Raw genomic sequence first — 12,022 nt, 5'->3', positions numbered from 1 at the left:
GCCTGCTTCTATGCTGTGTTGGTGTTAAACCTTTGATTGCTTTTCCTGTGTATGACATCTGCCTGTTCCTGGACTCTGAACCTTTAGCTGTGACTCTGACCTTCTGCCTGTACCCAGACTCTGAACCTTCGCCTGTGGTCCTGACCCTGCTTGTACCAGACATCTCCACCAGCGCTCTGTCAGCCCAGCCAGGCTTTACCATCGTTGCCCTGTCCGTAGACCTATGGCCTGTCCCTACTCCGTATATTACCTCCCGTATCTGTGTTACCATAAACTTGTACTACACTGAGTGTAAAACCTGGGGGGCATCCGAGTACCTGTGAGCATAACTAGTCTCAACGGGAAAGGCGGCTGCTATAGGTGAAGACCGCTTCTACTAGTTCTACAAGTTTATGCTGCACTGGTGGCCATAACAGAACCTAGTGGTGGAGAAGTGAGCTAAAGCTATAAAACTTTCTGATGTCCATTCTAGCAGAATTGGAATAACTACCCATGAAATAATCAGACATGACATGTCCACCAAGTGTCATTGTTTTGGACCTTGGCCAGGCTGTGAGCTCAGTCATTATTCCAGGAGCAGTTGGGCTGTTGGGGAAACTCCGGCTCAGGCTTTGGTGTTAGATCCTGCAGACAGTATGAATCCAGCACAGAGTAGGCTGTAAGAAGGAGTAGTCCACAGGCTGTGCCAGGTAAGGAATGGGCCTTATTGAGAGGTGTGTAAGGGCCTCCTCTTAGGCTGGGTGCACACTGCAAAACATTTTCTCCCAATGCGATATCATTAATGACTTTACCAACAACTGAAAGTCCCGATCAGCATGCCGATTCATGTGTACACACTATACACGTTTTACACTACTTACGCTAAGATTTGTGCTCTTCATCTTTCATAACCATCTGCTGAAGGGATTGTGACTCTTTAAGCTCTATAGAGAATTTTAGTCCGTTTATAAAATCAAATGATATGATATGCTTAGGAATGATAATTGATGATCATTGGAGCATACAAACTAATGCAATATCAGACCAAACAGTTGTTTATTGTGTGATTGGTCTGATTGTAGAGTGAAAAACCTGTTGTCACACTTCTATGCTGAGAGCTGAAAATAACAGCTATGGAGCCCAGAGTATGGTGAAAGTATATAACATTTATTGAGCAGATATGATCCATATAGTGCAGAAAATGGTAGAGACTGTATATTGCAGACACTGGAAAATGGATCTCTGGGTGAGGCTGAAAGCAAATAACAACAAAGAATACAGCTGGTGCAGATGAAGCGGCTGAGTGGAAAGAAACTAGGATGTCGGCTAGCAGCTTGCAGAAAACCCAGGGAACAGGAGAAGTAACAGGAGTACAAATGAGAACAACAATATCAGGAACTGCAACATCAATGACCAGCCAAGGTGAACTGAGGGAGGCAGGCATAAATAGGGAGGGAACAGGTGCAGTAATTAATGCTATTAAGGTTAACCCCTTCTGGAAGTCAAATGATTGGATGAAGTAAACCAAATTGATTCATATTGTTTTACTGTGCAATTGCGATTAGTACGCCGCGTGTTATGACGCAATCGCACGGATTCATAACACACACATTTACATTCGCACTTACACTTGTAAATAATACACATTTATTAAGGTTCCAATCCACATTTATTTATTAGTAAAATGTATTAGGGATTGCTTATACATAGATAATATTAAAGTTAAGGTATTTATGGTTCAGGTCCTCTAAAAGGTAAAGAGTTTTGTCTCATATTAAAGCTTATTTCACCAGCATTAACCCAGTTTCGACAGAGTAGCGATCGCATCTAGCGGTCGCAAGTTATGAGCAATATGAGATTAATACTCAAAAGTACTTTATTTACGGGTCAGTTTAAACTGGTTATTCGGCGGGAAGAGACGTAGGCAACAGTTGGAGTAACTTGCCCCCCACCCTTGGAAAAGATCAAATGAACTGACCTATGACCAGCAGACAACTGGAACATCGTTAACCCTGGACTAATGAAGAAATTATCTTGAAGTTATCTGTGTATATTCGTGACATCATCACTATTTATACTAATTCAAGCTGCATGTAAGCACCCTGGCCCATTGTTCTCCATCTCTCTGATCCTGACCACAAAGACGACATGACGTTATCTTATACTGGGTGAAGCTCATTAGAAAATGTAATGTATTCAGTTTTTTTATACTTTCCTGCTTTATTGTAACATCTTTAATGCATAATAATGGCTACTGTATATCCTGCTATATTTTGCTATTAAATATCTCTGTGTTTTGGAACCACTATAATGACATTGGAGTGTTTTATTGGTAAGCGATAAAATGACTTTAATACCCTGCTACAGAGGGAAGAGACAAGGGTTCAGTAGCAGAACCTCTGGTGAGTCAGAGGTACTGCAAGGAACATATAAATAACACCAAATCCTATGTAATCCAACATAAAGACAATGTACAATTGACATACAGCACAAATAACATCAAATATTAACATAAATCAGTTTTGTTCATATTTCACTATGTAATCCATAGGATCTGTCAAGACAAAGCAGCATGCTGATACGATGCTGCAGTACAGGCGAAGGCAGATCCTGACACCTGTTGTGTGAGGGTACGAAATTTTCAGGAAATAGTTCATCCACCATGTTGATCTCCAATGTAATCGTGGACATGTAAATGTGTGTAGCCCACCTGGCTTCACTTAACAACTAGGTGGGCATAATTGAGGTTGCTGGTCAGAGTTTGTTGTTGCAATTACATGATTAATAAAATAAATAAAAATGAAGCTCCTAAAGTTCCTCCATCTTAAATGTTCAAGTGACAGATGGGGAAGATGATGCCTGTGATCAGACCCATCGTGTGCCAGAGGGGGAGCCCGAAAAAAACCCTTTAACTGGGAATGGGAGTAGGTAATGAGTGTGGATGAGAGACAGAGATGTTGGGCAGATAGGAATGGTTAAGTCTGAAAATTTTTGGAGACTAAGGGGTATATTCACTAAACTGTGTGAGTATAATAATGTGCACTGTGTACGGAACAATGACAGGACATTTTTTGGTGTGAAAAAATCTTCATGAACAACAAATTATAACAAATAATGATTACTTTTATATCTTAATATTAAACAGAAGAAATCAAGTTTGTGGAATCAGTCAAATGCATTTATACAATGTACATATAAGCAAATAATACATTAATGCCCTTAATCTAAGGTTTAAAATAAACAAATATAGATGTATAGTCTTCATAGCAAAACCAGTTTTTAGTAACGCTAACTATCAAGTGGTTCTTCGCATGAACGGTTTATGCATTCAATAATGCAGTAGTAAATATTCCAATTATAAGATGGGAGACAGATTCCAATGTTCAAGATGTTATTTGCGAAAGTGCAATGTATTCTCCTGGGAAAATTGCAATATGCAGTAATGGTAGAGTCTAGGTGTACTATAACTCTAAACACTCAGCCTGTGTCTTGTTAGGGGCATTCCAAAACTCTTCTAATCCTTCTCCCCCATTGTCATAAAGGGGTAAGTGACAGTCTTCAAAGGTTTAGAAAGAGATGGTATAATGGAAACGGTAACCAAAGTTTATATCCTATATTACCGATAGGAAACTTCTAGTGTAAACATTAACTCTTGGTTCCGCCCTGATGCTTACAGCACCCAGCGGTATACGCTGATGAAGTTAAAATGCTGCAAGTCGACAATGATGAGCTCAAGTCTAGCAAAGCTGGTGTAAAACAACCTACACATTTCACCACTAAACACTTCCCCCTCCCTATATTTCTAAACACTTCCCCCCTATAATTCTATACACTGCCCCCTCACTATATTTGTAAACACTTCCCCTCCCTATATTTCTATACACTCCCCCTCCCTATATTTGTAAACACTTCCCCTCCCTATATTTCCATACACTCCCCCTCCCTATATTTCAATACACTGCGATCCCCATATTATTTTATACATTTTCCACTACCTTACTTATAAAATACCCTTAGAAAAAATGTAAGGTCCACAAACTTTGATATGTAAAAAACATTTTTATTAAAAATCCAATGATTTATAATTTTTTATGCAATGTAGTTTATTTTATTCACATTGCTAACATAATTATGAAACAATTATTAGTTCATACAACACACATTATTATTCTTGAACAAAAAATTCTTCTGACCATGTATAACAACCTAACTTTAGGTTAATTGACTGGTCTCACAGTGTCCTTAGTCTATCTCTGCCTGTGTGTTGGTTAGGGGATGTAGACTGTAAACTCCAATGGTCAAGGGACAGATATGATGGAGATGTCTGTACAGCGTTGGTGCAATATTGGAGTGATATAATTTCCTGACTGTAATAAAGCAGTTGAAAATGTACTTTTTATCCCCATGGGCAACACAATGGCTCAGTGGTTAGCACTTCTGCCTCACACCACTGTGGTCTTGAGTTCAATTCCCGACCATGGCCTTATCTGTGTGGAGTTTGTATGTTCTCCCCATGTTTGGGTGCTTTTCCTCCTGGTGCTCAAGTTTCATCCCACACTCCAAAAACATACTAGTAGGTTAATTGGCTGCTATCAAAATTGACCATAGTCTCATTCACATCAATCCCTGCCCAATGGGACAGGGACTGATGTGAATGAGTTCTGTGTACAGCGCTGCGGAATTAGTAGCGCTATATAAATAAAATGATGATGATGATGTCCACCTAGAGTGTCTCCCTAGCACACATTATGACTGTATTCAGTAGGTGTGTTTTCATTCCCATAGCATGTCTGTCCTGACCCCCATACTGTGTTTGGATATCAGCTTTAAGATTAGTAATATATGAGACTGTGTTACATTATCTGTTACACTGTAGGTGAGGTATTCATGCTAGTCCTAAGGTTTCCTTTTGTTTACTTATGCCAACAGAGTAAGTCTATGTGTATTCTAGGTCTGCAGAAACAATACATCAACAATTATATTATCAAGTAGACCAGACTATTGTTTAACAGAAGCTATCTCTGTTTACCTAAACCACAGGAGATCTAGCTAGGGGTAGTGAACCCCTCACCCTCTGTCCCAAAATCTAGTCAGGCAAGTGTTATGTTTAAAGCACAATGGAGTGAATAGCCAACATTACAATATAGATTTTAAATATTCTGCCCTGCTATTTACATTGTTATTTAACCACACATTATAGGCTAAAAATGAGAAACTGTAAGATTGTGATTTTAGCTTCATTTGTAGACAAATTAGATAATGTTTAGTAGTGTATTCACAAGCCAGACAGGGTGGCTTTCTGTGTCTGATTTAATCACCTTAACTAGGAAATGTGTATTGTATTAATTTGCCTTAATATCCTAAGACACAGCAGACAGCCAAGCACACCCCTACAGCCCAAGGCTATTGTGTGCGTATCAGAAAGAGAAGGGGAGTGTCAGGGGGGTTGATAGAGGAAAGATTAGGCTGGTGTAGTAGATATGGTTCCTGCCAGCTGACGAAGGATGGAGATCGAGAGAAGGATTGCGAGGATCCTTGTTCCTCTTCCTTAAGTTAAGTTACCCCAGGTCTTGAAAATCTGTGTGTTAGCCAAAAGCGAGGTGACAGTGAAGCCAGACCGCTGCCCTGTTGGCAGTCACTGGGGCTTCACAATCCCGATGCTTGTGATAAGGACTCTAGAAGGAGCTGGTAACAAAGTGTAAGCCTATAGTTGGATTTCCCAAGGTGGCCATAATAGGACTGGTATCATATTGTATGTACTACCATCGTGTCCATTGTGCATACCTGTAATTATTACTCCTGTACATATGTTGGTTTTTGTGCCTGTTGTTGTTGTTTTAATAATAAAAGCTACCATTGGTTAAGTTGGATATCTGCCTGGGTGTAAGTATTTACCTATGTACAGGGGAACACGGTAGGCTGTTCAGTCTTGGTAGATACCGTTCGCTCACACTGACGATGAGGATCCTGATGAGAACTCTGGACAAGCAGTTGAAGTGATGGTCAGTAAAAGAGGTGGAAGAGGTGGAAGAGGTGGAAGCTGTTTCACTCCGACAAAGTAAGGCTAGGTAGGAAAAGGCAACGATCAAGCGATTCACCCAGGACAGACTAAAAAAAAAAGACCTGATCAGCATGCTGATATATGTATACACACTATAGCGATTACCTTCAGATGTCTGCTGTTTATCTGGCATAACATTTGGCCTGTCACTTTCACTGCACTCTGGACACTCTCAGCCTGCTAAAATAAGCTACTGCACTCCGACAAAGTAAGCTGTTACATGTTGAAACGACAAACTGCAATACGCTGCTCACTGACAAAGCAAGCTGATATATTGCGAATGGAAACTGGTGGGAGAAGCACCTAATTATCGACTTTTCAGTTGTTGTAAACAGATAATACACATACTTGAAAACAAAGTGACTGTAACACTTTTGGAACCCTTTTGTGGAAAATATAAAAGACAATCTAATCTAATTGAGGAAATGGTGGAAAGGGAAAAAGGATAAAAAAAAGGCAAGGAGAAAAGAAAAAAATGGGGAAGAAATTAACATTTATAGAAAGAAAGAAATGTGCAAATCATATGGTTAATAAAGATAATTGGTTTATAAGACATATATAACTGTGAAAACAGAAGAGATTATATACCAATATTAGAAGAAAAAGGATAGAGAAAAGGGAAAGAGAAATATATGTTTGAGAATTTGCCTAGAAAAGTGTATAAAATAGGATTTTATCTTACTGAAGTTTAGAAAAGAAGAAGAAAGATGTGATGAGTGGAGTAAGAAGAAATACAGGCCATAGTTAGAACATTTTTATGGAGTTACAGAGACTCTTTTATGGAGATAAATCTTGAAGAAGTAAAATAACAAGAAAGGAAAAGAGAAGATATGTATTGGTAACTGTCACAAGTGCCCAGCCTGCCTTCGATACAGCAACCTAATGCTGCTGGCCGTGACTGGCGTCACCTTAGTCACTTATCAGCGTCACCTTAGTCACTTATCAATGAATACACCTTTTCTGCCACCACAAAGGATTTACTGTGGAGCCCATACGTCCTCCAAAAACATTTATTAATGTTTCACATTTAAATCACATACACATGTAGCATGAGCCTCACCTGACTTCGCAATTTCACAAAGAATCAAGGAAAGTATATTAGATTAAATGTATGTAATCTGAAAAATGTGTCCTAGGCTTAATTACAAAACAGTTAATAACAAGACATACAAAATAAGTTGCACAAATAAGTTTCAGAAACAAAAGAGGAAAGAAAACCAGGGTCACTAACTTACTAGTTTAAGACTTGGCATGAGAGGAGTACACTTGAGATGGATGGCACACTTCAACCTAGATAGGTCTCATAGAAATGAGCAACATTACCAGGTCAGGCACCGGATTTAACTTCTTACACTGCTCTCACCCCCACCTTTGGAGATTAACTATGTCAACACAATGTCAGGGCATTTACCAATATGACACATGGCTTTCCAAGTGAGTTATCTATCCCTGAGATATATGAAAATGAGTTATGGATATCCTAAGATCGGTCTGGAACTTCAAAGGTCAGGACTTCTCACCTCTGCTGTTCTGGCTGGTCAAACTATGTACACAAACTCTATCATGCCTCAGAGATGTTATCTGTCTGGCCTGGTTACTTTCTAAAGACTCTTGCATGGGTCACACTTATGTCATTCAGCAAAGCACACCTTGGAAAGGTTACATAAAATATTCACATTGTCATAGATGAAAATTCAAGGAAAAATAACAATCAGTAGTTAGACATAATACATAATCATCACAGTAATTATGAAGAGGGATGTGTTGAATCAAGAGTCATTGGGTCCTAAAAGTTCTGTGTAAGAAATAATCTTCTAAAGGCTATAGGGAAATATACTATATAGACTAATTTATATAGAACAGTGAGACTAGAAGAAAATACATACATATTGGAAGAAAAAGGAGAAGAATGAGCGGACTGGCGTTTGGAAAGAAGGCGAAATATCATATGTAGTTATACAGCTATAAAAAACAAACAAAAAACAAACAAATGATAGGGTGAATTAAGAGACATTTAAGGTTAATGAGATATTACTGAATGGTATATGGAAATGTATTATGTGAGTACTTATCTTTGTGATATTAATATTTTAGAGACATAAGAGATAACATCTATTATGAAAATGGAAAACATAAAAAATAAAGGTTGTCATGGATAAAGGCAAGTTTGCATTTACAAGCCATCGCCGCTTTAAATTTTCACTGCAAAGTCACCAGTTTCCGGCGACTTACAGAACACAGAACATGATACATTTACCCCCTGGTCTCAAGCAGACAAAACTCACAAAGAGAAGGAAGAAGATTAAAAAGAAGTAAAGAAAATGTTATTAAGTATGGATTAAATTTTTAATATTGTAGATTTAGACATAATATGAGAATTAAAAGAACATATTTTGAAACACAATTGAAGTTTAATTACGTTACGATTAAATTGTTTAATTATCAGGAAGTTAAGGTTTCACTAAGAATAAAGTTAAATAAACTGCAAACTGGTCGGTTGCAGAAATTATCACATATGAAAAGAGGAAAAATAGAGGTTGTCATGGATAGGAAAAATGGATATAATATACACATTTATTGGTTAAATGTTAAGGTATATCACTGGTATGTTTTTTATGTTATTTTTATTGCTATGGTTTATTAATTGGGATGATTCAAGTATTATTAAACGTTTTGCACATTACAACACAAGATGGATGGTGGTAGAAGTTATCACTTAACAAAAGAGGAAACAGAGGTTGTTATGGATAAAAAAAATAGTACTTTTTACTTATTTATTTGTTGTATATAAGTGTTTATAACACATTTCTTCTGTATCACTGTATCACTATATCACGGCATATTGCGGATCGGGTGGACAGATTGTTGGGAGGGGCTGGGAATGACCCAGCGGTTTTGGTGCATGTTGGCACCAATGACCGAGTTAGAGGAAGAAGGGGTGTCCTAAAGAATGATTTCAGGGACATAGGTCGCAAACTTAAGGCAAGGACATCCAAGGTAGTATTTTCGGAAATACTACCTGTGCCACGCGCTAGTCCAGGGAGGCAGCGGGAGATTAGGGAGGTTAATGCGTGGCTAAAAGATTGGTGTAGGAAGGAGGGTTTTGGATTCTTAGAGCACTGGGCTGATTTCTCGGTCAGTTGCCATCTTTATTGTCGTGATGGATTGCACCTGAATGAGGAGGGGGCTGCAGTGCTAGGGGAGAGGATGGTTAGAAGGTTGGAGGAGATTTTAAACTAGGCTCCGGGGGGGAGGGGCAAGCAATTATTTATGGGATAGACATTGAGAGTAGTAAGGAGGAATTTAACAAGAGTAAAGGGGGTGGAGAGGGAGGAAAGGGAAGCATAGCCGATAAGGAGCGGCCCTTTTTAAAGCAAAAAGAAATACCTAAGGGAGGCAATAGACTTAAGTGTATGCTTGCAAATGCAAAAAGCCTGACAGGTAAAATGGGGGAGTTAGAACTAGTAGCAATGAATGAGCAGTATGATATTATAGGTATTACTGAGACCTGGTGGGATGATACACATGACTGGGAAGTCAACTTGGAAGGATATTCTCTCTTCAGGAGGGATAGGGTAAATACAAGGGGAGGAGGAGTATGTCTTTATATTAAGCCAGAATTAAAACCAAGTATTCAGGAAGTTATATACGAGAATATTGGTGATAATATAGAGGCATTGTGGGTGGAAATATCCAGCGGAGGAAAAAGTTCAGAGAAGTTTCTGATAGGGATATGCTATAAACCGCCAGATATTAGTACGATTGAGGAAGCCCAACTTCTACAGCAAATTGAAAAGGCTACACAACTAGGTCAAATTTTAATTATGGGGGATTTTAATTATCCGGACATTGATTGGAGTACTGAGACCTGCAGTACAGCTAGGGGAAATAGGTTTCTGAGCACGCTAAAAGACCATTACATGTCCCAATTAGTTGAGGAACCAACTAGGAACCGGACTATACTGGACCTAGTAATAACAAACAATGTAGACGTAATATCAAATATTCAAGTAAAGGAGCACTTGGGAAACAGTGATCATATAATGGTCTCATTTGAAATTAGTTTCCAGAAACAACAGTATAAGGGATCAACTAGGACTTTAAACTTTAAAAAGGCAAATTTTAATATGCTAAAGGAGTCTATAAAGAGCATAGACTGGGACAAAGCCTTTGAAGGAAAAAATACGGAAGAAATGTGGGCTGTCTTTAAAATGTTGTTGGAAACATACTCATATAAGTTCATTCCTATGGGAAATAAATGTAAAAGAATTAAGTCTAAACCAATGTGGCTAAATAAAAAGGTAAGGGAAGAAATGCAAAGGAAGAAGCGTGCATTTAAATTGTTTAAGTCTGAAGGGTCAGAGGAGTCCTTCCATAGGTACAAGGAATGTAATAAAACATGCAAAAAGGAAATTAGATTGGCTAAATTAGAAAATGAAAGGCACGTTGCAAAAGAAAGTAAGACAAACCCCAAAAAGTTTTTTAAGTATATAAATGGCAAAAGGATTCAAAAAGATAATATAGGACCTCTAAGAAGTGAGATGGGTGAATTGATAAATGATACTAAGGAAAAAGTAGAGATATTAAACACGTTCTTTTCTTCAGTATTTACCAGAGAGGAACAAATGGCAGGAGTAATACATAAAAATGGAAATGAAACCATGCCATTAATTAATACTTGGTTGTCAGAGGAAGAAGTCCTAAGGCGACTGAAGAATATTAAGATAAATAAAGCTCCAGGTCCAGATGGCATACACCCAAGGATCCTTATGGAGTTAAACTCGGAAATAGCTAGACCTCTATTCTTAATTTTCAGAGATTCAATCTCATCAGGCTCAGTACCAAGGGATTAGCGAATAGCAGATGTGGTGCCGTTGTTTAAAAAGGGGACGAGATCACAACCAGAGAATTATAGACCTGTAAGCCTGACATCAATAGTGGGGAAACTACTGGAAGGTATTTTAAGGGAAAGTATTCAGGATTACTTGGTACGCAATAAAATTATTAGTGGGAATCAACATGGATTTGTGAGGGATAGGTCATGTCAAACTAATCTAATTAGTTTCTACGAGGAAGTTAGTGGGAACTTAGACCAGGGCAGGACAGTAGATGTGGTCTACTTAGATTTTGCAAAGGCCTTTGATACAGTGCCACACAAGAGGTTGGTTTACAAAATAAGGGAACAGGGTCTAGAAATCAAAATTTGTACTTGGATCGAAAACTGGTTAGAGAATAGGGAACAGAGAGTTGTGATAAATGGAACATTTTCTAATTGGTCAAAGGTCTTAAGTGGAGTACCTCAAGGTTCCGTGCTGGGACCACTCCTTTTTAATATATTTATTAATGACCTTGGTGATGGTTTAGAGAGTAAAGTTTCTATTTTTGCAGATGACACTAAACTCTGTAAGGTAATAAAATCAGAGCAAGATGTAGCTTCTCTACAGAGGGACTTAAATAAACTGGAGGATTGGGCGGCTAAATGGAATATGAGGTTTAACACAGATAAATGTAAGGTTATGCATTCAGGGATCAAAAACAAGAACGCAATCTATAAATTAAATGGAATTAATTTGGGAGAATCTATAATGGAAAAGGATTTGGGAGTGCTCGTAGACAGTAGACTTAGCAATAGTGCTCAATGTCAAGCAGCAGCTGCAAGGGCAAACAAAGTATTGGCATGCATAAAAAGGGGCATAGATGCAAGGGAAGACAGTTTAATTTTGCCACTGTATAAATCGTTGGTAAGACCTCATCTTGAATATGCAGTACAGTTCTGGGCACCACTCTATAAAAAAGATAATTTGGAACTAGAAAGGGTTCAGAGAAGGGCGACAAAATTGATAAAGGGTATGGAGTCATTAAGTTATGAGGAAAGGTTAGCCAGTTTAGGCATGTTTACTTTAGAAAAGATGCGTCTAAGGGGAGATATGATTACTATGTACAAATACATTAGGGATCAATACAGAGAGCTTTCATGGGAAC

General features: G+C 38.3%; 1 protein-coding gene across 1 annotated transcript in view; it reads right to left on the bottom strand.

Moving 5' to 3' along the window:
- Positions 1-4,142: 4,142 nt before the first annotated feature.
- Positions 4,143-12,022, bottom strand: part of LOC142143311 (uncharacterized) — a 1,060,202-nt gene continuing 1,052,322 nt past the window's right edge. Inside the window, exon 7 of the mRNA XM_075201038.1 lies at positions 4,143-6,087. Coding sequence (XP_075057139.1) covers positions 6,074-6,087 — 14 coding nt within the window. The 3' untranslated portion in view covers positions 4,143-6,073. The remainder of the gene's footprint in view (positions 6,088-12,022) is intronic.

The sequence above is a fragment of the Mixophyes fleayi genome, chromosome 3, assembly GCF_038048845.1.
Source record: "Mixophyes fleayi isolate aMixFle1 chromosome 3, aMixFle1.hap1, whole genome shotgun sequence".
NCBI classification, from domain to species: domain Eukaryota; kingdom Metazoa; phylum Chordata; class Amphibia; order Anura; family Limnodynastidae; genus Mixophyes; species Mixophyes fleayi.
Note: the sequence above shows the minus strand (reverse complement) of the source record. Positions and strands in the feature narration are given on the sequence as shown.